Raw genomic sequence first — 24,719 nt, 5'->3', positions numbered from 1 at the left:
GATATCATATGAAAAAACGGAGTTGGTTTGTTCAAACTCAGAAATTTGCAGTGAAATGATGGCCAGAGCTGGAGTGGGCAAGGAATCCTAAAAACACCTCTTGAATTTTCTACGATTCACACATTATTAATAATTGCTACCTCCAACACACAAATAGCAATTGCAGAAATGGCATTTTGAGATCCTGATAGTTGTGCTGGCTTAGATACGTAAAGGAGAAGTATTCTGCCAACAAGCTATGGTGACTAGCCAAGTCAAGGGAAAGTTGAGATTAATTCTGACAGGAACTTACAGAAGAGTTGCAAAAGCTGGGATGATACTTACTGTTTCCTGATCAGGTATTCCAGTAGTCAGCAGGTAAAGTCCTTGTGATTTGTATTTATCTTTTTCTTTGAAGTCTATTTCCACAGCTCTCCTGAGTGCACTCATGAAGTTTCTACTCCCTTTGCACTGCAAGCTCAACACCCACCTAAAAGATGTTGTTGATAGTTCAAAGAATGAAGCAACAAAAGCTTTTGTTTCTGCTTAAAAGAATAAAGAGAACTACGAATCTTAAATAACACTGCACTGGAGTCTAACATTTTTGACAATGACAGACAGCAAAAACAGATTATATAATGACCCAAATTATTTGTTCTCGTTTCTGTACTGCCACCATGGCAAACTAGTTTTTAAGATAAGATTCAGAGCATAGAGATGAAAGAATTCTCTCTTAATTTTATGTAGAAAAAATTTAATATAGTAGAACTTACAGGAATAAAAATGAAACCACAGAGGCATAATGAAACTGCTGAGGGTGTGACTCCACAAACAGAAACCTGGGATTTCTTTCCAGTGTATGTGGGGAAAAAACATAGTTTAGCTTTCACATCCCAGTTAAATTTGAAGCAATTTTTAGTTCTTCATGTAACCTGTGCATTTCTTACACAGACACTTCTGTATCTGTGCACATATATAATTTGTGTACATATGAAATACAAAGTGACTAGGACATATTAAATTTATAATGCTGTTTTCACAACAAGCCATCCCGAACAATCAGTGTAGAACAGTTAATGGAAAAATATTTTTGTAATATGATAAATATATCAATGTTGTAAATTGTTCACAATGCTGCTTAAATCTGTTTCTCTGTTTTATCTGTTTCACGACACCTACAATCGCTTAATTCAGACGTATGGGAAAGTTATTTGATCCTACCTCCAAGCATTTTGTAAGTTTTCTGGTTGGGAAGGAACCAGTTCCAGCTGCCAAGGCACAACATCACTCCCAAATCTTTCACGGGAAGATAACAGCAATTAATTTTCAGACTATGCTTTAGAACAAAAAAATTACAGAGCCAATTCACTGAAAAATAAAAATCTGATTTGGAGTATTACAGATGTAAAATTGCCTGATGCTAACTATTTTCTATTTCAAACAATTTAATTATTCACATTTATCCATCACTCAGGGGTTGTCAGATTTTCAAGGTAGTGGGCCAGACTACATTTTTCTTTCCTGAACAGGATACTAAGTGAGCTGGTAAAAGCTCAGCAGAAGTATTGCAACAAAACCACCCCAACCCTCAGATGCTCCTTGAATCTCTCTTGTGAGGTAACAGATCTGCTCTGCCACCAGGTTTGGAACTCCATGAGCTGCTGTCTGTTGCTTTTACCTGCCATTCAGAAACCTGCCCAGCTGCTCTTCAGCAACTGGGCCATACATTTCTGACTACTAGTGTTGAGTACAAAATTTTAGTACTATTACATATTAAAAAAAGTATTGGAGTTACTGTAAAATTTAAAGGGTGTTCTCAGTTATGGTACCTGAGACACCTCCAGAATCCTCTTCCAGTAAAAGTTTCTGACATGTGACCTGATACTGTTATGGACAATATAGCAAGAAGAGAATTTGTTGCAGGTATGATGCAATCAGTTTCAGTGAGCCTCACCCAAAACAGTGATTTTTAATTACTAATCTGGTCTCTGTAGATCTGATCCATACACCTACCCAAAAATGATAAATCAGTGCTACTCTTGCAATTACTTCATCATAAAACGTTATATACAATTTAAAAAACCCTAAAATATGCCCATTAGTAACTACAATCTCTACAATCTCTCAGCATACTTTTTCATTGCAATGCGTTACAATTATTTTAAAAGAATCTTAAATAGTTGCTTACGCTATAATATTGAAGTAATCCTTATTTGACATTTGTTCCTCAAGTAAAAGCCGCAAAGAATGTTGGATATGGGAGATGTACATGGAGTTTGTCACTGATATATCAACAAGTATAACCACCCTATATAAGAAACACAGTATTCATTAAAAAAAAAAAAAATCTTCTTTAATTACATATTCTTGTCTTCACTGTACTCTAACTGTATAGTGTTTGATATGTATCAAAATGGATAAACACTGAATCTATATTAAAAAAAACCTGCAAAACATAAGGTGAGATTTTTTAAAAAATCGTAACAATAATGGAAAAGTCTGTCTGTCTTAAGCTACGCACTAATCAGGGTACTGGCACATGTAGTGCCATAATGGCTGCTGAACCCTAAACAGGTCCTCTTCCTTCTCTGTACTTGCATATCCAAAACACGTCTGAAATGTGCGGCTTACTTGCTAGATAACTCTAATTTAAGAGTCTCATTCTGTCTCATGGAAATTGCAGTTTTGTGTTGACTGATGATGACTGGATTCGGTAAATTCACTGGATTATTAAAGAAGCTGAATATCAATATCCGTTTTCAAAAGTGGATTGCTTAAACTGGTCGTATCTGCAACTGTTGTCTCTACATCTGACTGTTTTCTGCCCTGTATTACTTGGTGCTGACTCACACACAAAGCGAAGGCTGGCAAATAAGAACCATCACCAATACACAAAAAAAAAAGGACTATCGAAGTACAATACCTCCTTTCACAAACACTTCCCCATATTCTTCTGCTAGCAACAGATAGCCAATCAATTCGTTTCTCATAGATTCTTACCATTTTAGCAAGCAGTTTCTGTGGATAAAATACAGAAAATTTAAGGTAAAAATAAAAAGTTCAAGTAAGTCTTTTATTGCCAAATGCTTAATCCATAAGTAACATGACAGCATAATATCGAAAAAATTAATGACTTCCATTCATTTTGACAGTAGCATTTCATTCTTAGTAAAGGTAAGAGAACACAGTCCATGAGAAAAACATACAGTGATAAAAAAGCCACAAGGGGTCTAAAGATCTAAAGGCTCTTCACATTTCCCCTTGCTAGCATGTCCCAAAATAGTGGTCAAACACATTAAAAAAGAAAAAAAAAAAAGTTTCAAACCACAGTTTTTGCAAACTTACCATTTCTTCAATAGCAATTTTAGGCAGTGTTCGTAACAAAACACATCATTTAAAATAAACACAATATTTTCAAACACGTATCATTCTTTTACACAGTATCGATTTGAAGACATTAAGGCAATTTATCCAAGCTCTACAGAACACGACCTTTGCAAGCATATGTATCCATTATACGTATGAGGGCAAATGAAGCTAGAAAAGCACACTGAACTCAGAGAAAAAGCTATAAGGTAGCATGCTTTTGGAGCACAAACACAAGCATCTACCGGTGATCAAGGAGACAGAAGCTGCTTTCACATCAGCCAGTTAAACTTTACACTCTGTCTGACTACAGAGTTCTACAGATTTCTCATCCCTCCTCCATTTTAAAGAAATATTTGCCCTGCCTGGAAACAATCCCATAGCCCTTTGTCAGGACTGCTAGTGGAGTGGTACAGAAGAGAGAAAAGAAAAAGAATGGAATAGACCACTATATTACATACTCTGGCTGCAAATATCCCTAAGCAGCTTCTATTTCATTAAACTTGTCCCACTCTCTGATGAGCTGTATTCTGACCAAGGAGGCAATCCTCAAGAATCACTACTGCCTGTAAGAATTCCAGCGGCCTTCATTATGTTACCGGTATATGTATGTATCTCCACTTCTCCCACACTTAAAAGAGCTAATGTAGTCCTCAAAGATCCTCAAAATCCCATACAGTGTAAATATTCTCCTAGTGTGCCAGCAGTTTTAAGGTTATCTATACAGTAATAGCATCATGGCAAATATCCAAAAATCCCAACATCCCTGACCTAATAGTGTTCTTAATTAATCTGCAAGCTTGAAGAGAAAACTCTAGTAGCAGCCTTACTATCCTCTTGAAGAAAGTCTGGCAACTATCAGGCTGAAGGCAAATGCAAAGCCGGATAATAAGTTTGTGCAGCCAGTTCAAAAACTTAAGGTGAACGTAAGAGATGGCAGAGAGCAGTGTGCAATATAGCTCGAGGGAGATAAAGGTAGGAAGACATATAGAGCATTGTCTTAGACACCGATCTTTTCTTCAAAGTGAATGGCCATCCTGTTGTGCTTGACACAAATGAACAGGTCTTGGAATAAAAAGCTGCTCTGACTTGAGACAAGGCAATCAAAACTTTAAACATAAAGTTATTATCTAGAAGGGATTTTATTGTTCTTATTGAATTCATCAGTGACACCATCTAGAACATTGTTTGTAAGCTCTCTTTTAAAGCTTCCCTTTAGGCAGACACCAAAGTCAATGCCACCTGAATATTTTAAAAATCATTTACTTGCTAAAAAGTTGCCAGATGAAGAATTCACTTATAATACCAGTGACTCAGCCACTGAGATATTACCTTGTTCTGCCACTTGATTACAATTTAGAGAGCACCACTCATGCCACACAAAAGAAACAGTTACCTGGCCTCCTTTCTGTCTGCCGTATTTATCACCAACATCCCCCTCTCTGTCTCAAGGGTGGGCCAGAGTACATAGCTGGATGTTTTTAATACTTTTAGTCTTATCATTTTCACTGACCCCTTCAATCTTCCAAGGCAAACTCCACATTGCTTGCTATGGAAACAACTGGCATTCCTAAAGGCCTGAACGACTATTGAGAAACAGCCTTTATACACACGGTTACAGACTGGAAGGCAGAGTAGGCATTTTTTAAGTATTACATGGATTTCTCAAACTAAATGGGGCAGTCGGTATCATTGGAGAACCTTCTGTGTTTCCCAAACTCTAGCCAGCTTTCTGAGCCTACATAACAGGGTGCACTCAACCTTCTTGAACCCCTTCATAAAAATAGTTTCCCGCTAATTTCCTGCTAACTAATAGCAAACAACAGTTAAAGGCTTCCATTTTGTGATTGCTACTTTTTGCCCCAGGATGACGACAGTTCTTGTCTTGCCTCTAGTGCAGAATGTGGAGCTCTAGATCTGAAAGCATTGGGTGCCTCTGCTCGTCATATCATGCTGCACAATGACACAATCCTCTTGTTTTTCCCAGGACTCAAATCCCTCCACAGTATTTCACCTTGCACATGAAGCTGCAAAACCAAAGCTGCAGCATCCGCTGCCCACACATGCCCAGCTAAGCCTGAAGAGTGCAGTCTCCTCATATCACACTCACTTTGCAAGAAGAGAGGAGAAAAAAAAAAAAACAAACCAACCTCCGTGCAAGCTGTAGATGAAGGGCATAAACTAGAATAATTTAGGAGAATGTGGTTTGCAGCACTATGCTGGCACAATCTTCAGAATTCACATTACGTATAAAGAACAGTTGAGCATATCCTAAAACATGAAATACAAATACCAGCTTCTACTGACACTTTAGAGTAAAGCAGAAGTATGACAACCTTCTATAGAGTAAGCAGAAATAATTTTGTCTTTCTGATTCTTAAAAAAGGTTCGTTATGCTGAAAACATATCAAAATCATTTGTCCTTGACATTCACATTAGCAAAAATATATTCTGTCTAAATGCAGGGCAAGAGTGTTGCAAGAACACTATCAAGGCTAAAATGCTACTCTTGGTAAAAGAAGAACTTCAGAGTGAATTACTTCTGATGTGACCATCTGCAAAATATTACCATTTGGCAATCATGTAGAACTTACTAGCTTTGGATCTCCTAATTTTGCAGTGGAGACTACTAGCTACTTCTGATGGGGAGAGGGTGAAGGATTCAGAATGAAAAGGCTAATGTGATGTCTCTGAAAGTACAGATCAGATGCTGAATTTGGAATATAAACTGTATCTCCAAATCTTACTGGACTCTCCATATGGACTGTGCTACATTACTGGTCTTAAGGTATTACAGCAGGATTTCAAACAGAAGGAGAGCGGGTGCTGGATGCTGTAGGATCCACCCCAAACGACACAGGAGAAACTCACTCGTATGTACAAACATATTCTATGTTCATTCTCCAAACATAGAATACAGACTAATGCAAGATGCTGATCAAGGCAACCTAATTTTATTCCTGTGGCTTCATAATGCAGACTTTCATGTGCTTCTGCCATCTTCCCCACACGCAGAAATCAACATCACTAATCTGGAATACTGTGTCTTTTTTCATCATTCCCCTTAATTCACCATTCTCCCCATCTCCATCCATCCATCCATGGAGTGGAGAGAAGCTCATCTACCAAACTCATGTCACAGTATATTTTTTTAGTTCCTTATTCAACCAGTCTTCTGGATTATTTGATAGTTTAAGATCAAACTTTTATTTCAAAATTACCCCTTGCCTTGACTCTCTTTCCTACACATCTGAGGGACTAGGTTGCTCCTACAGGAAGAGGCTCTGGTTTGCTGCTATGTTATGTGCCTTTGCACATACTCTCATATCACACATCATCTTTCAAGTCATGCAATAATAATCCAAGCTTGCTCCTACACTACTTCCTAGAGTGTTCCTGCTATGCCTTGAGTCTTTCTTCGTCTAGCCAGTAACAGTTAGACATTCTTCTTCATAAAACTTGTTTGACTTTCAAAGAGATAAAACAAAATACAAAACTTTTTTTTAATGCTTAAACCAAGATGAAATGGGACAGTTCTGTTAAAGCAAGCAGAAGTACTCTATTGTGCTGTATCCTTTCAATGTACAGGCTAAAGGATTCATATATACATGGGTAAAATAACATAAATACATTTTTACACATAGATTGCAAAATGCATACTGCTGTATTTACAAGCAGCACTGATGGACTCTTTCTCTTACTTGGCCTCCCTTCCTCACTATCATAAGAATCTGGGTCCCAAGCCTGACCAGATCACTGCAGACTTACATGGACAGCTGTCTGCGCATGAATCCCCACAGTATTTATGTAACAGGATAATTAATGTGGAATAATTAGATGGTTATCTAGCCCTGACAAGGCCACATCACTATAGACAACTCACCTGATAGTTGTATAATACTGGCAGGTCAACATGGAGATTTTTCACAGTTCCATCATACCATTCAAACTGCATCATCGCTTTCTAGAAGGACAAATAATAGTTATGTGTTTTCTGAAGCCTATATAAGTTACACTAACATGGAATTACTTCCTGAATCATTCTTAACAATGGCATTAAGTATTTGATTTGAATCGACAACTCAAATTTCAGTTAAAGCCTGTAGAATTTCACTAACTTATAAAGTACTGGTTTTAATTAGAAAAATGAAAGGAAAAAAAAAAAAACAAACCAAGAAAAAGAAAGGGTCCCCATCACTTACCTCATGTAGAGTCGATGATACTGTTTTTTTAAGAATAGGTACAAATTCTTCCACAGGAGAGAAAGCATTGGGAGCCAAAACTTGATAAAGGTTTAACTTTTTAGCTATATCAAGGAACAAAGAAATTAAATAACCCACCTGCTCTGTCTTTAATTAACGTTTCATACCTGTTAAGCTTTTCTTTCTGTGCTACCTTTCAATCCATTTGTCTTTAACCAGTCTGTTGAGGTTTTGTCCAGAATGCATGGTGTTTGAATAATTAATGGTCCTTCATGCTTTGGAGGCTTTGATAAGAAGGTGGAAGGTGCTGTATTTGCAAATTCTGTGGAAACCTAAAACGGATTTTAAGAAAAACTCTTGCAAGTTTCAGCATAATTTTCATTACCCTCAATCCAAAATATCCAGCATGGAATATTAGTTTTACTTATGTTCACCGAAGTGCTGGGATTTCAACAAGCAAAATACTTTGAAAATAGCTATCATTGGTCCTCCTAAAAATAGGTTTTGGGGGACAATGTTCCATTACATTCACTCTGCTTGCTACAATGCAAAAACCCACAGGGAAATTAAAACATCATGGTTATACATACTGGCATGAAAACAGCCAATCATTTCTCTAGGAAAAGCAAGTAGGAAAAAGATCTTTGTTACACACAGATCAAATCTCGACTGCTCCATTTTCTGCCTGCACTGACCACAGAGTCCAAATGAACCACATTCTACCTTCATTCACACAAATGGAAACAGGTCAACAAAACCCCCCATGGGGCACTACAATTCTTTTCTTTCCAAAAGGGGTAAGAGACCTTTGTTTTATGAATGGACAGAAGTTTGTGGAGATGGCTTTTTGTACAGAAGGTTTGACTAGTAAGTTTCTGAAATGACATGTTTTTATTTGGGGATATAGGACCTTCTAAGTCATTTCAGGGTGACTTCTGCTCCATATGTAGTGTACATGGTCCTTAGTAATTATGAGGTTGGAAGAAAGGTGAAAGAATTCTATATATACGGACTAGGGAGGATGAGGGGAAACAGAATTAGAAATATTATTCACAAATGACCAGTTTGCCTCCAGTCTGGAATGTCTCAGGTCAGATGACCAGATACTCAAGGATACCCAATGGAAGCTTTCAGTCCCTCTTTCAGATCAGACTTGTCCACCTCACACAACTGCCTACAGTAGTTGTGACGGAGAACAGACTATTCTGTTAAGAGAAAAAATTTCTCACAGATTTGTAAAACAGCGCTGCCAAATTTTTAGCATTAAAGTTTAACAAGCATAGGTGAGTTCAGCCACTTTCTAAACTTCCAGACCCCTAGAAAGTACAGAGATGAGAATAAGGCAAGAGAGATGCGTATTTCCACTTAAGACTATCTTTCTTATCTGAAAGAAAGACACGAGTAAGTAATTTCTCTACCAGATCACAGCAGAACTAGATATTATCCAAACACTCCATAGAAAAAAGAAAAGTCACAGGAGATTCTTTTTTTTTCCTCATCTGTATTTCATCAAGAGCACTTAGAAGTTACTTTATTGGAGAAAAGACAAACAGGGTAAGAACGTCTGGTATGTTGGTGAAATAAGGCATAAAAATAGAAACATTACCAAGACAATTGTTACAGAACAAATGGTGCCAAATCCTCACGATAAGATAGGACCAACACACAGACAGATGTGTAACAGACAGACTGTAGCTTCCTAACTTCAACACTAGTAATGGATCTAGACAAGCCCTTATGATTTTGCAACTGATTTAAGCGTCCACCTTAATCAGGCTGGAGCAAGTATCTTTTTACCAATTTAAAGGACTGTCAGAACTTCATTTAAATGATCATGCATACAGTTAGGCTAGTGATTCTCTTAGATTTCCATTATGATCATTGTACAATGTTGTTTTCGGCGCATTTTGGTTGGTTTATAAAACTTGCTGCACTTTGCAGAGTATCTAGCAAAATGTCTCCTTTCCTGGTTTTAGCCTTAATTTCCCCTTACAATGGATGGCCAATACATAATATTCAAAGTTCACTTATCAAAATACCGGATTAATCATATAATTTTTTTTTTACACCGTCAACACTAAAAACTTGTACCCCTGATACTTCAAAGTACATATGAAAATAAAAAGATACATACATCTGCTCTTCTACTAATAAGAGAGCCACCAATTCTTCTTTGAAAAGTCTGTTTGATGCTCTTGAGTAGGTCCTTAGCCTTTTGGGATTCCTGAAGTAGCAGATGAACATCACTGCTATCAAAATTCTGTACATACAGAAACAAAGGGGGAAAAATAAGTTAACTACTATTCAAATACCAACCAAACACAGCTTTCTTACTTTGATGTGCATACATCCATACTAGACTGCCTGGCATAGTAGAACTGAGTGTAAATGTATCTAATGCACTGCATATAAGTTATTCATCATTTTATAAACAAGATATGATTTTATTATTTTGAATCAGTCTGCAATAAGCCACTGCTTTCATCCTATTCATTAGCTTTAAGTCAGTGAACAATATCTGCAAAATTTATTGCGCTTTTAAGAAAGCATTTTCAGTTGCAGAATTAACCGCAGATTTATTGACCACATCCTCAGCACTTTTATGACAGAGACTTTCAGCACTAAGTCTTGCTATAAACTTCTACTCAGATGATAATTAGTTTACCTCCTCAAAGTGAAGAATCATCAAAAAGAAAAAAAAAATGCTTTACCTCTCTAGCTGTCACCTACCTCTCCCTTTGAAGAGTAGCAATGATAACGACCTCTTACAGCTTCTGCAAGGTTCTTTAGAACTGCCTATATGTACAAAAAGGAAGAAAAATAGTTACTTTGATTTAGCAGTCTCTTTTGATAACATAGGTTGTTGGTATTCAATTCGCAATTAGAGACAGAAAAAGAATCTTTGAGGTACATGTAGTGAGAAAGCCAAAGTAATTATATTTCCATTGTTTTCTTACCAGTCTTATTTTAACGTGGCTGAAAAACTAACTCAGTAAAGAAATTTACAAAATAGGAAATAAGGGTCAAGTTCATTCACCTTGTGTTAAAATGCCAGTCGCTTTCTCTTCCTTTGAAGGTAGGCCTGTGCTAGTCAGATCAAAGACATATCGCCGAAGTCTACAAGTATAAATATTAGGCTATCTTTCCCCTGCCCACAATTACCTCTTAAATCCTTTGCTGTTTTTTTTTTTCACCTCTCCCATCTCCTTCTCTCCTACCATCTACCACTGCAATCCTTTTCCCCACGACTGCAATACCCTTACTGCATTCAATCTTCTCTCCAAACTACGATTTCAACTGAGTCCTCCCTGCCACTTAAGTCACTACATGCCTTAGGGAAAAGCTTAAACAAGCAATCAATCAACACCTAAAACCAAGTTTCTATGGTGAAGGTAATCAAAAGTAACCGCTTATCCTTCTGTCCTCCATTTCCTTCAGGCAGTCACTGCTAACATCCAAACCACTGCTCGTGATCAACACTGTAATTTGAGCAGGGCTGCTAGGTCTTGCACTGATGCTGTTCCATACAAAAATATTCCTATCCCAAAGACTTCCATACTTGTATGATCTCAATCCCAAGTCCTTGCCTTTCTCCTACGATCCCTCTCCCTACCCACTTGTCCTTACTGCAATATTGCCTACCTGAAGTCCCCTATTTTTATGCTTTCACCTGCAAAAGAGCTCTTAGCCCCAAAGTCTTCTCTGTAAACACACGGGATGATTATCTGGAAATAACTGCTTCCCTTCAGCTGCCAAGCCTGTCAACACCACTTGGTTGCCAGTTCTGGCTTTGGTATGAACCAAGATGAATGCTCCAAACAAGTTTTTTCAAATCTGCTCTAAAGAAAATACAGCTCTAGATCAAGAACTCTTTAATGAGCAGGTTAGCTGCCCCACAAGTTTATGAGAGAAGACATTGCAGCTGAATAAGAAACAAATGTCAAGACACTTACGGAAGTAAGCATTAACATAATTACTTACAAGAGAAGCAGGATTGCTGCAATCATATGTAACAGCATGAGTCTGCAGTTTTCTCCCCAGCATACACTGCTGACCATAGTCAGACAATATTTCCAAAGACTGATCAGGGCTGATATAAATAAATAACGGAAAAAAAATATTAACAATAGCAGTAATCAAATGGGGAAAAAAAGCCATACTGAAGAAGACAGGGAAGAAAATTAAGTGGGAAATAAATAAGAAATCATGGGAATGTAATTCAGTCATTTAGCATAACTTGACCTCCTCTCCCTCTTTCAACAATTACTGAGGTACCACTACTGGGGTTTGGTTCTGAAAACCTGAATGATAATAAAAGCATTAAGATTCTATTCCACTTCATAACAGCTTGTGGATGAAATGTTCTAAATTATTCCTTGCTAGCCCTGGCAGCTAAAAATCAGGAACTGTGGTTTTGGCCCTTGTGACAAACTGCAATAGAAAAGTTTTCAACTCCAATCTTCAACTATATGTAAGGATGTCCATTGTCTTCCAAAGGCACCAAAGAAAGTAAAACTTTGTGTTTAGAACTTACACACAGTTTTCATTCCCTGAGTTTTGATGGTTCTTCATGGCTAGTAAAAACCTTTTCGTCCCACCACACTTCTGCCAGGGACAGAAATTAAGGACGTTTTCACTTGCACATACTAAAAAACTTCTGCTCTCTGTTCAAAGAAGACCTAAGCAAAACTTGGAACCTTTTAACTGAACACTGTGTGTTCAGTAAGTTAGCTGAAATGTAATCTCAATCACCCTAAAGATCAAGCTTGCCAAGCTTACACCATCCCTTTTTTGCACATTTAAAATAAATACAATGAATAAATTAGGAGTACCATAAGACTCCCAGAGTCCTTACTGTAGTCTTTTTCTTGTAATCCTGACTACAATACTGCAAGTTTTCAAATGATGACAGTAGAAATGCAGAATTTAAGTCCATAATTTATCTGATCTCAGCCTGGTTTCATTTATTTAATCAGACATTTTAAGTTTTCCAGCACGAAGATGACAGAGAGAAGACTATCTTTGAATGCTTAATGCTATTTTACAGCAAAATCTAGTTCATCATCTAATCTTCCCAGAGGTGCAGACCCTTTCAGTAACATCCTTAATAATGCTGAAAGATTTTTATCAATGTAACATTAGAGCTAGCAGACTCTCAATGGATTACTGCGATAACTGATCAGCAAAGGAAAAACGTAGCTTCGTATCAGAAGAGAAGATTCATAAACAGTAAAAAAGGGAAGAAACAAAGGAATTCAGTGGCATGAACTAAAAACACAAAACCTGGATCTTAAATTTTCCATTCATTTTTGTATCAAGTTCAGATTCTTGTACCAATTCTGTATCCAAGTCAAAGCTAGTTGTTAGGACAGATAACAAATTTACCAGCTTCCTACAATAAGAACCAGAGAATCCAGTTCTTTCATCGTAAGGACATGTTTTAAGGCTTTCAGCAAATTGCAGCCTCGACCAGGCTCCAGCTGTTTTATCCACTGTCTTGCTTCATGTAGCCTAGGGGGGAAAAAAAAACGGAATACGTGCACGTAACATGCAGGTGCTAAATAAGATAGATCATGCAGATTAATACAAACCACAGGAACTGCTAAGATATTTTATGCATGAACAACCAGCTTGAAATCACTGACTGCACTTAAAATTCATTGGGTTTTTTTCCCCTTTTACAAATCACTGCAGGCACAAGATGAAAAACGCTACTTATTATCTACAAGAGATTGCTCTAATTGAATGAAGACCTTCTTTGAAACACCTTTATTTTTCAGAGAAGCAAACTTACTTACACATGAACATTGATGGTTTTTGGACTCTCCCACAGAGGTGAAATTTCTGTACTGAATGAGAGGCAGTACAATTGCTTCTTATAAGATAGCTGTTCATCTATTAAGCACTAATAAGTAAAAAAATTATTAATGCATTACTATCCATGCTGCTTCTAGTAGGGTTATTATGTAAAAGAATAAAAATAGTCATTTCCTAAAAATAGTTGACAGCAATATTTTCAGCTACCACAGAGAAAAGCTTCCAAAAAAAGTCACACAGATTCAAATATTTGGTAAGGAGTGCAGAGACAAAACCTGCAAACCTGCGGTAATCCAGCCAATTTATTAATGGAGCAGGAGGCAGGGAATATTTGTTGTACTGGTATCAGTTTTTCTCTTCAGTTGATGAGCACATGAAACAACATATTGATCTAGAATGGGCATATTCACCCACCAAGCAGTTACTAAAAAATGTTTAATACATAGTCATGATAGGGCTAAACAATAGTTCAGGTATTAAGGTTAAGCAAACCAGACTATGTGGAAATTGAGTTTTCTTGAAAGAGTTTTATTTAAAACACACAAAAATGAAAACTGCAGATAATATAAATTGATTTTAAATAATTTCTGAATGCAGGAAATGAAATTGTACAAAGTTTCAAAGTTAAATAGTAAAACAGCTACATTACATCTTCCTTCCTTACTAAAAAAGTTTTATAAAATTAAAGAGCACAATAAAGGACAAGTTTCTTTTGGGACTTCAGGAAATGATTAACTCACCAAGGTTCTGACCGAAATTGTGAGGTGTGACTTGTGACAAAACATAAAGCATAAGGAAACTATATTTACTGTAAATAGCTCTAGGCACAACTTGGTTCTAGCTCTTACAGCTGTTTCTGTTAGGCAAGTTTATTCCATAGAGAATGCTGGTACAAGAATTGAGGAACTTCCAAATATTAATAAGGAAAGTATTATTATTATAGTACATACTGGAGTTTGTTTGGATCTAGACATTAACAAAGACTACACTTTCAAGGACATTTAAAACATACTTTTCTACAACAGAAAACTTCTATTGTATTGTATATTATGAATTTAAGCAGATTTTTTTCTACTTAGTTCCTGGCTTGTAGTTATACAAAAGCTTGATTAGTATGTTATAATTGCCAAAGTCTGCTTTGTTACCACTTACCAAAAGGTCCTCCTGAAAATCCAGCAGTCTAGGTCCATAACTCATATGAGACACATCAACCACAAGTCCAACTTTGGTTCCTTTTATAAGGCCAAATACCTTAAAAGAGAAAAGTCATTGTAAATACTAAGCTTATCTAACGTTTTAAAATGTTACTGTTTATTCAGTACAACACCATTTTAAAATCAAATATTAAGTATTTATTTTCACTTTAAGGTTTTTAGCATAAAGATGACACAGTGACAAAGCCAAGGGGGGGGAAAAAAAAAAAAAAAAAAAGAAAAAGGAGAAGACTGAAGACTACTGGCTCCCAGTTTATCCCTACCAGTGATTCATATTCCCTCCTTCCCAAGACAACCTATTCATTATCTGAGAGGTTAAAAAAAATAACATTGTCTACAGCATCTCCTCCAGGTGAAATCAAGCAACTTTGTGGAAGGTAGATTTTGGAATGCTCCTTCTTTCTTTATCCCCTTTGAGAGGGAGTTATGTTCTTTTCCTGTTCCTAAGCATTAGCACTGCTAGGCACAGTAATGATTAACCAGCTGTGCAAGAGAGGGCACAACGGACTACAAGACAGCTCTGCTCCAGTCAGAGGTTAAGCTCAGCATTGTCTGCTCCCGTCTAAATCGCGCTGAGAGGCCCTGATGATTAAGATTGCTAAGAGAAAGACTAGATCTAGAAAGCAGAAAACTGCATACCAAAGAAAGATCAAGAAAAATAATCAATTGTCAAGATAAGTATCACTGCACGTGATGTGTAACTCAGAGTAAATAATGAAAATACATAAGCTTTCTGGAAGCCACTTTTCACTAGTATTCAAAAGTTAATTTATTCTTCAATGCCATATACAGTTCCATTCTAAAAATATACTGCAAAGTCAAAGTTACCTTTCTGCTGTCCTGCAACAGCCACTGAAGTCGGTGCTGATAAAGCTCAATCACTCTGACAAAAGGCATAGCACACATTTAGCTAAGGCATTCTCTTGCACTGTGTGTCAATGTAACATTCAACCACTTGTCTTCATCCCATCCTTTTTCTCACAGATGTAAAATCACCTTTTAAAAATACTGTTTTCAACGTTCTCATATAAGTGGTGGTTGCAGGGCTAACCACTTCAATACTTCTTCCCCTAAAGCTGTTTGACTGATTAGGTATGTAGCTGTGTGAAAAACTGGATCACTGAAATGTTGCCTAAGCAGTTGCTGGCTTACTCTGTTCAGAGACAGGAAGGGGGTATTCACCATGTGTATGTGTGAACAACACAAGCACAGGCAAAACTGAGTTTACTTCATCACACATAGGTTATTTTCAGGAGATGTATTTAATACAAACTACACTATTGCTTAAGACACTCATGAAATAAACCTTGTGACTAAAAGGCAGCACGCTCACTGAAGGGCCAGACTAACTGCAGCACAACTTTCAAAAATTTCATTTCAAAATAGGTATAACCTGAGGTAAAACGAAGTGCTTGCTGTCCTCTAAAATTGTTTTACTTCAACCAACTTATCTTTAATACCATGCGCATAGTTTTTGCAATTTGGCAAACAGAAAGTTTAAATCAACATTTCAAAAGGGGAAAAACTTTTTGCTTTTTCAAAATGCAAAAGCTACATCTTTTTTAAACCAGATTTGCAGTTTTCCTAGATGGCACAGGGACCACGTACTGAAGGTGGACCTTCTGAGGACTCTGGATCTTCGTGACTGGCACAGTGAGGTATGCCAAAGTAGTTGCACTCCTAGGAAGAGTCTAACAAGTATTGTGAAGACCAGCAAAAACGTTATGATTACTCTACAGCTTTTTGAACCTATCCATTAAATGTTTTCCTCAATTTAAGTTTCCTTGATTTTATAAATTCACTTAGAAAACTTTTAACTTCCACATATCATGACTAGATCCAGGACTTGAAACTAATCCAGGTTACAGTAAACATTCCCACAAATACATAGTATTACCTGTGAAAACCCAGCTATTCACTAGCTGCCTTTCTAAAATGAACTGACTGCTTCAGTTCAAAACCTGGTTCATAGGTATCTTCATTAAAAAACTAAAAAAACCTCAGCTGCATTGACATATAATTATCACCTACCCTAAATCTCAGCAGAAAGGTTTAATGCTGAGATACTCTGAAGTTCCCAGCAATAACAAATTAAGATTTAAGGCAGTAACTGTAATCATAGGGGATGGGGATACAGAATCAGTTTTACACATCAAAATCATAAATGAGATGGATACTTACTCAGAAAGTCTGGACTCAAAATCGGTAAGTGTCTCTTCTGTAAATTCTATCTCTTCAACACCATTGCTTGAATTCCTGGAACACCATGCATAATTAGCATCAGAGATGCACACAAATTAGGACTGACTAAAGAAAGGGCAGTGTTGTACTTACAAAATAATACTGCCTTCATTTATCAGATGCTCTAATGTTAATTGCAAGGATTCTAAACTGTAGTTTCTTAGCCATTCTTCTGTGGTTTGCACCTTTTTAGACTGTATTTTCTTCATTTGTACTCTCTATAGATCAAATAAGAAAAAAATTAAATGCAGTATGAGAAATTAAATGTACTGTTCAAATCCAACAAAAATATAAGTCCTAAGGACAGCTGCTGGTAGGCAGTGCATCTCCAAGAACAGCATAATTTTAGGTACTGGCATATTCTTTTGGATGTGGGATACAAAGGAAAAAAAGGCTTCAGAATACCCTCAGATTGTGAGCTAAAGGAAGGGGAAGAAGAGCTTAGTTTGGAGGAGACAGGAAGGAAGACAAGAAATAAGAGAATTTAGTAAAAGAAATAAAAGAACTACCCCAGTAATTTACCAGAGGCGAAGAAAAATTAAGCATCTCCAAAACCTGCCTCACAGAGTTTGAAGGGGTATACGTTATCTTCTGCTTTTCTAAAGAAAAATGCAGTATCAACGATTGATCTACCTTCATTGTTTTGCCCGATTTGTTCACAGACAGATTCATCTCTGCAGAGAAACTATATGTAGTTTCATGACTTTAGTGATTATATCTATCAAATTGCCTGTGTGTATATGCAAATATATGTAAGGAAACATATCAGTTGTCTATTCCCCACCCTGTATTTATAGTGGGTATGTGTTACTTTTCCAGATGCTCCATTTAGCAGGAAAACTTGCCTACCAACAGATCTTGTGTCTTGTTGATATGTGTTACCAGCAATCTGTTATCTGGTCCTAGATGAGACATAGTAAAATCTTGACATGGTAGATCATCACGCTGTAGACCGGATTTTGTGGTCACCCTACAAGACAATTAATTTTATGGGATGACTTCATTACCCATAATATTCCTGTATTGTCATAAAGTCTTTACAAGTTGTGTCTGTAGGAACTGGTTTATATTTTGGCATTTGTTTATATGTTCCATTTGATATATGATAAATCTTTTGAAGGGACATAGTACATAGTTTATACAAGCTACAGTTATTTACTCTATATCTACTTATGAAGTCCCAACAAAATTTTCTAATAGTAGCCTTACCCAACTTTTTCCAAAAACTTATCATTGTCCAACAACTGTGCCATTTTCCTGATGTGTGTATCCATTATATGAACAGACCCAGCCTTGTTAAAAAAGCAAAAGACACAGTATTAGAGTAAAAAGCTTAAATCCTCAGGAATATACACTATTAAAAAAAGGTATTAATACTGTCAGCAATTTATATGATAATTACATTGCAGGTGGGACAGCAGCAAATCAAAAAACAGCTGCAAGAAGGAGTTACAATTATCCATCTATAGAAAAGGCATTTAGGAACTATTCTGCAAGAGCTGTTTGTTAAGGGATTTTATGCAGTTAATTATATGTATGCACAGCTGCTGGGAGACTAGCTACCCAGCTCAACCAGAAAAAAAGATGAACCGAAGTAAAACCCAGAGCTCTGCGGGCGAGTGTGAGCCGCGGCGGGAGCGCGGGGCCAGGCGGCTGCGGACAGCCGGGCTGCGAGACGCGGGGTGGAGGCGTGTAGGTGAGCTGCTTCTCCGATTTAGGCAACAAAACCAGAGCAAACCCGATCATAAAATCCTGCTTTCAACGTCGCTCCCCCGCCTCCCTCTGTCCCCAGCCACCCGTGCCCTCCCGCTCAGCAGCGGGTGCCGGAGCAGCCCGCTCCCCGCGCCCTCCCGTCCCCCGGGACGCGCCTCACCTCACGGGGGAAAGGCCCCTCAGCTCCCCCGACCCCGCGCCGCCCCGTCCCCAGAGACTCACCGCACCGTGGGAAAGGCTCTCCCGTTCCCCGTCCTCCCTCCCCTCCCAGCCTGGGCACGTCCCGAAAGCCTGGGCTGCCACCGCGCCGGGGACAGGGATCCCCCAAGCCCCCTCAGCATCGTCAGGCCAAGACACTCGCCCGACCCTTCCCCCGTGCGGGCCGGGTGCCGGCGGCGCGGAGGGTCCGGTCGCAGCCCAGCCCCACGCCCGCTCGGAGCGGCGGCACCGCCGTGTTACGGCGTTGCCGGTGGAGACGGGCCGGCCCCCGCCGCCGCGGCCGGGAGGAGCCGGCGCTGCCTGCCGCCGCCTGGGGGCAGGGGTGGGCGGGAAGGATGCGGGGCGGCACCGGAGGGCGAAGGGAGGGGCCGGTTCCAGTCAGCGCAGCCGGAGCCAGTCGCTTTAGTAGACAATTTATTTTGATAAACTTGCTCAATAACAAAAATACAAGTGAAGAAAATTATGTTCATTTTATACAGTTTGTATTAACATTTGTTCGGAAATCATTAATTGAAAAATGTTCTAACCAATTAGAAAACAATCCTCAGTAAAGGCCGGGGCGGGGGACGCAGACGGTCAGGCCTGGAGCGGGGAGCGACGCGACGCCCAGGCAGGACGACCCGCCTGCAGACACCATTTCCTTCATTATTTTCATCCTTCACAAAGGTTTTAAAGGACAGCTTTCTTTTTTTTTTCTTTTTGTGTGTGTGTGTGTTGGGGCAAACGGTAATCTACAGTTGTGTTCTGAAGTGGTTAAACAACGGCTCTGAAACACAGGTATGACAGGAGGGCCCTAGTCTGGCGGCTTTACTTCAGCCACAGGACGGGGCTCAGGTGGTGTTGCACGCTACCAGCGTCTTCGGGAAACTGGTATCACTCGCCAGCAAGATTAACAGCGGAAAACGATGTTAAACGGTTAAGACTGGTGAGCTCAGGCAAGCACAACCTCCCCAGGTCTGAGACAAACTGCTTCCAGGCGATTATTTCAGCTGAGCTCAACGATAAGATTTATACAGACAAATTAGCTAGTTTTCCTTCTGAAGGTATTTTAAATTTCCGATCTTACATTTTGTTAGCCAAATAAGTGACAAAGTGTGCACAAATTACATGATGATGGGACATCAAACCTTTTGGGGAATTTTGAAGCAAAAGACTAAGAGTCTCTAGTGATGCATGAAATGAGCTGTCCTTCAAAAAGTTAAAAATAATGGCTGGCAGAATCAGAAAGGTTTATGTAAACACTCAACACAAATATGGGATTACCTTTGGAGAAGATTCATACGGAAACATTTGCTTTTCATGAACTGAAAAGTCTACAGATGTTCAGGCATGTTCAATACGAACTTCCTGTAGTTCAAAACAAAACCTTGTGCAAATAAAACCTATAAATAGTCTTCAGCAGATTTTACAGTGATGCTCTTAGGTATGAAAAGAATGCACACAACTTTAAAACAAAAGTAACAGACATAAGTTTGACAAATGATTGCACCATAAAACAGTGTTTTATATACAGTTTACAAGATATGATTTTCTGCTATAAATTAATACTGTACTATATAGTACTTAGTGACCTTATTAAAAAAGCAACTGTTGACAGCTGTCTCTTCAATTACTGGGTGTTTTTTTTTAAAATGCAGATGGCTGCATCTATTTCTGGACTTAAAATGCTCAAATATTTAATCAAACAATCTGCTAGTTAAATCTCTGCTATAATTCAATAATTCATAGCAATAGCATCAGAAGAATTGCCAGCCAGCCAGCCACAGTCTGGGTATGCTCCAAGATAAGTGTTTATATTTTTTTATTAGATGATGATCCATTTAATCTAAGCCTAAATCCACTGTATACATGATGTTACTATAACAGAAATAAGTAAGCTGGGGGGGGGGAGAAATCTTAGCAGCTGAGAAACTCTCCCCCCGACCTGTGTTCCAGTTACAAAAATCTTCTAGAACTATTTACAAGAGTGACATTTCTGAAAAAAAGGGGGTTTTTTTCAACATAATTTATGATCTAAATTTCAGTGAATACTTCAGCTTAGGATACAGCAGTGATAACACCAAAAATCTAGACACACATCCAGCAGCTGAACCCTGCATTTTATTTCCACCAACATCACTGGGGACGTCAGACTACCCATGCAGATGATGGCTTAAATTAGGAACCAAATCATATTTAAACCTTTACTTCCAAGTAGGTGCCTGGCTGTATTTACAGATTAATATACTTTAGAAACATTTAGTGTTCCATAAACACCCCCTTCTACCTGTGAGTGAGCTGACTGGAAAAAAGTCACTTATAGACCATTCCAGTGACAAGTTTGTTCAAAAATGTCAAAAGAAAAAATACTTAATTCAGTAAATAACCTTTTTGTATTAAAATACCTTGGGAGGAGGAGGACAGGGACCCACTAGGGTCTGAATGGCACACAGTTTAAAAGAGTTGTGCAAATTGTCTTATTTTCAAACACTTAAGCTTATCTGATAAGTGGTTATTTTGGAAACCGCTGATTATATTTTAACAACAACGTCATTCTAAAATACGCTTTCACTAACATTTTAGAAAAATGTCTTTTAGCAATGCCATTCTTCTAATAAGCTCAATGAAACAGCACTTGAAACATACAATTTTTTTGTTTTCGTAATGAATCTCAGGTAAACCACATATTAACTGGAAAATAAATACTGATAGTGCAGGTAGCTTTCCTGGGACACTAAACTGTACTTTCTGCAAGGTTAGATTGAGTAGTGAATTATGATGTCTATGGATTCAAAAGTTTATCCTTGTGTTGAAAAATAAAACTACCTTTAGTGAGGAATATTTACTCCAAATTTGGGTGGCCCGTAAATCCACATTTAAAATAACAACTTTAGTAAACAAGGCATATATTATTTAAACAATTATATTGCTCATTTTTTTTTGTAAAAGGAATTAATACTCAAATGAAAATAAGTTCATCCATCTTTACAGTGGAATAGTGTTTGCATTACTTTAAACACTGCATTTTACATGTGCTAGAGAAATACTTATTTATGGTAAAATGCTGTGCTTGAACATGTATGAATGGTAACGTAACAATGCAGTAGAAAAAGAGACTTTCTGTACAACAGTTGCTAATAATTTAAATAGTGTCAGTTTCCCAAAATTAGGATTTCAACTTTAAGGTATGACATGATCTCACCTTCTACCCTCATATACAAATAAATTACCATAAAAAGAATTTTAGCTTAACTTAAAATTGCACCTAGAAAGGCATGGGATCGTTTGTACCTATTACAAAAACTGTTAAAATCAAGGGCTGCTACAAAGAATGAGGTAAACTGAAGACTCTCAGCTATGTGGCCTTCAGAGAAATGGCTTTTTTCTATTGAGTTCTAGTTTTGCACACCACAGTGTTTTGCTAGCAAAGCGTTCTGAGTTCTTTTCCAGGAACCATTTGTGTGTATATACATATATATACATATGTGTATACACACACACACACACACATACACACACACTGTATACTGCATCAGCAAAATATATATATATTTATATATATATATTTATATAAATATAAGGAAGAAATCCCCCTCTAAAATGTTCCTTAGTGTTTTTCTAGAGCTTATGGGGGAGGAGGGGATGTATGTCTTCTTGCTGTTACATACATTTAGAGAACATGTTTTGATCTATTGGCTTCTTGGTGCAGTAATGCAAGATTGATCCACATTGGTGCCAAAGGCTTTGCTCATCAGAAGGAAGATGTGAAACACTAATCTCCTAAACAGCGAGGCCAGCCTCACTTGAATTCCTCTGCAACCCTCTGGTCTACCACAAAGTTCATAAATACTTTGACTTCCAAATCGTTCGACGTTAAAAACAGGAACAGTACAGTAACATGGGGCATTATGCTTCTCAGTGTAAAGCATTCTTCACTAGTTCCTATCACAGTGCAGACCTGACTGCATTAAAATATGCTCAGGAGATTAGTCAGCGTTGTCTGTATTTGGTTATGGGAAAGGCTCTCCTTTTTTTCATCCAAAGTGCATAGTGAGAACAAGTCAAAGCATTCCTCTTTTCAGTAAGTGTTTGATAGTCTGATCTAGGCATCCTCCTGAGAATGCAATTCCGATATCTTGCTCTTTTCCAAAATAAAGTCCTGCAGTTCAGACATTCATCAGCCAGGTAAACAAACTTTGCCAGCAAACAGAAGTCCCACTATTGTAAAGAAAATGGATAAGACAAAGAGTACATACGAAGACCCAACCACTGTGTTATTGGGTAATTTATATGGTTGACCTCCAACTTCATTGATGTAAAATCCTATTGGAAATATTAGGGCTGCCATACAGAATAGAATCACTGCAAAGAAAAGAGAAAAGAAAAAATGGTCACTGCTGTGTTAAAGTCAAAATATTTACCCGTTCATAGAGCAGTCCAGAAAAGCAAGCAAAGTATTCTGACCAAACTGCAGAGCTGAGATATTCCAGTACCTAACTTGCTTGAAATGACTGAGTAGGCTTTTTCTTGCTTTGTAACATCCCTCATCTGCTCCCAAGCAAGACTAAAAGACCCAAATTTTGACTGTAATTTCAGTCCTGCTCACTAGATCATGAACTGTCTTTACAGAATAAAAATTTGGTGGATGTACTGCTACCACCACCCACAAGTTTAGTCACAGAGTTCATTACTTCTTCAGTTATTCTAGAGTCATTTTTCCCCAAAGTCAAGATAAACTAACATGCAACATTGAAGAAACTCCTATTATCAGTTGTCTTTTTCCAACTGTAGTTGCCCTCTCCCGTTCTTCCACACAAATTCCTTTTCTGTAAAAGTTTTGCTAAAAATAGAAAGCACACAGATTGTCATTACAGTTTCTTTTAGATTAAAAGATACCAGTTTCCTGAAGTTATAGGAATGTTTCCTTAAGTAATGAAATACCCTTAAGATTTCCCATTGGAATACAAATAAAGTTTTCTGATTCAGTTTAAGCTTCTTAGTGAAAAACTTCAAATTCAGACTCCATGAACAACGAGAACCAAGCAATGAGGCTCTTTATTTCACCCGACCAGTTAGGCTTATGTACATGGTTTGTGCTTACAACTGACGGCGTGTGGATGTACAAAAAGGAAACCAGAACCCCTATTAAAGCCATTCATTAGAATTACATTATGGATTTCACAGGCCTTCAGGTATCAACAGTGGCCAACATTCCTCACAGCACATTTCAGTACTCCAGTCAAATCCAGGAGAGAACATTCAGTGTTGTAATCTTTCCCAGATGACAACGTCAGTGTTCCTGTAACATACCTTTGATAAGTAACCCTGTTTAGTTTGAACGTAGCAATAGGCAGGGCTCTACTGTCTTGACCAAGGGAATGACTTCTAAAAGTCATTTTGGAGAAGTCATTCACAATAAAAAGGATTAGCTTTTGAATTGCTTTGATTGCATATGCAAGTACATACAATCGGGTTTTTTTATCAGTATTAGAATAACACAGAATTTCATCTGATTCTACCAGTTCAGTCAACTATTAGTGCTTTACTTTTACTTCACTTCTATGTATTTCAGCTTTGTTTCAAACATTATTTATTGTGAGTGGAACATGGCATCCCAATACCCATTATTCAACCAAATCTAAATTATATCTGGGGGGAGAGAGGGGCTGAGCCTGCTCTGTTCTCCCACCAGCCCTGAAAATCCACATACCAGCATCTCCTAACATGACGCACAGCTAACACTGAAGCCTCTCCTAGTCCTCAAAGTCTTCCTATAAACCTAGCCACGTAAAAAAGAAAATTCAACCCAAGTTACAATGCTCCAGTCTGAATAAAGTGCATTCCATGCTAATTTTTTCAGTCTTCTCTCAGTTAACAGAGACTGCTGCTTTTTGTTTGCTAGTACGGGACACAGGTGCTGTCCTTCTCTCCCCTTTCTCTTCTCCACCACTAAGAGACAGAACAAACTCTGGGGATGCTGTTCCCTACT

General features: G+C 37.9%; 2 protein-coding genes across 2 annotated transcripts in view; both read right to left on the bottom strand.

Annotated features, from left to right (window-relative positions):
- Positions 1-18,093, bottom strand: part of VWA3A (von Willebrand factor A domain containing 3A) — a gene marked incomplete at both ends in the record, with an annotated part of 32,961 nt that extends 14,868 nt beyond the window's left edge. The window contains 18 exons of the mRNA XM_082313987.1: positions 325-469; positions 1,201-1,275; positions 2,168-2,287; positions 2,903-2,997; positions 7,229-7,309; positions 7,548-7,651; positions 7,741-7,879; positions 9,682-9,807; positions 10,278-10,343; positions 11,529-11,637; positions 12,933-13,058; positions 13,346-13,452; positions 14,517-14,615; positions 15,407-15,461; positions 16,760-16,834; positions 16,913-17,037; positions 17,669-17,789; positions 18,029-18,093. Of these exons, the coding sequence (XP_082170113.1) occupies positions 325-469; positions 1,201-1,275; positions 2,168-2,287; positions 2,903-2,997; positions 7,229-7,309; positions 7,548-7,651; positions 7,741-7,879; positions 9,682-9,807; positions 10,278-10,343; positions 11,529-11,637; positions 12,933-13,058; positions 13,346-13,452; positions 14,517-14,615; positions 15,407-15,461; positions 16,760-16,834; positions 16,913-17,037; positions 17,669-17,789; positions 18,029-18,093 (1,833 nt within the window). The remainder of the gene's footprint in view (positions 1-324; positions 470-1,200; positions 1,276-2,167; positions 2,288-2,902; positions 2,998-7,228; positions 7,310-7,547; positions 7,652-7,740; positions 7,880-9,681; positions 9,808-10,277; positions 10,344-11,528; positions 11,638-12,932; positions 13,059-13,345; positions 13,453-14,516; positions 14,616-15,406; positions 15,462-16,759; positions 16,835-16,912; positions 17,038-17,668; positions 17,790-18,028) is intronic.
- Positions 18,094-22,389: 4,296 nt separating this feature from the next.
- Positions 22,390-24,719, bottom strand: part of MOSMO (modulator of smoothened) — a 29,268-nt gene continuing 26,938 nt past the window's right edge. The window contains exon 3 of the mRNA XM_082312462.1: positions 22,390-23,092. Within this exon, the coding sequence (XP_082168588.1) occupies positions 22,908-23,092 (185 nt within the window). The 3' untranslated portion in view covers positions 22,390-22,907. The remainder of the gene's footprint in view (positions 23,093-24,719) is intronic.

The sequence above is a fragment of the Platalea leucorodia genome (genome assembly GCF_965183815.1).
Source record: "Platalea leucorodia genome assembly, chromosome: 5".
Classification (NCBI taxonomy): Eukaryota; Metazoa; Chordata; class Aves; order Pelecaniformes; family Threskiornithidae; genus Platalea; species Platalea leucorodia.
The sequence above is the reverse complement of the archived record's forward strand: the minus strand, read 5'-3'. Positions and strand labels throughout refer to the sequence as shown.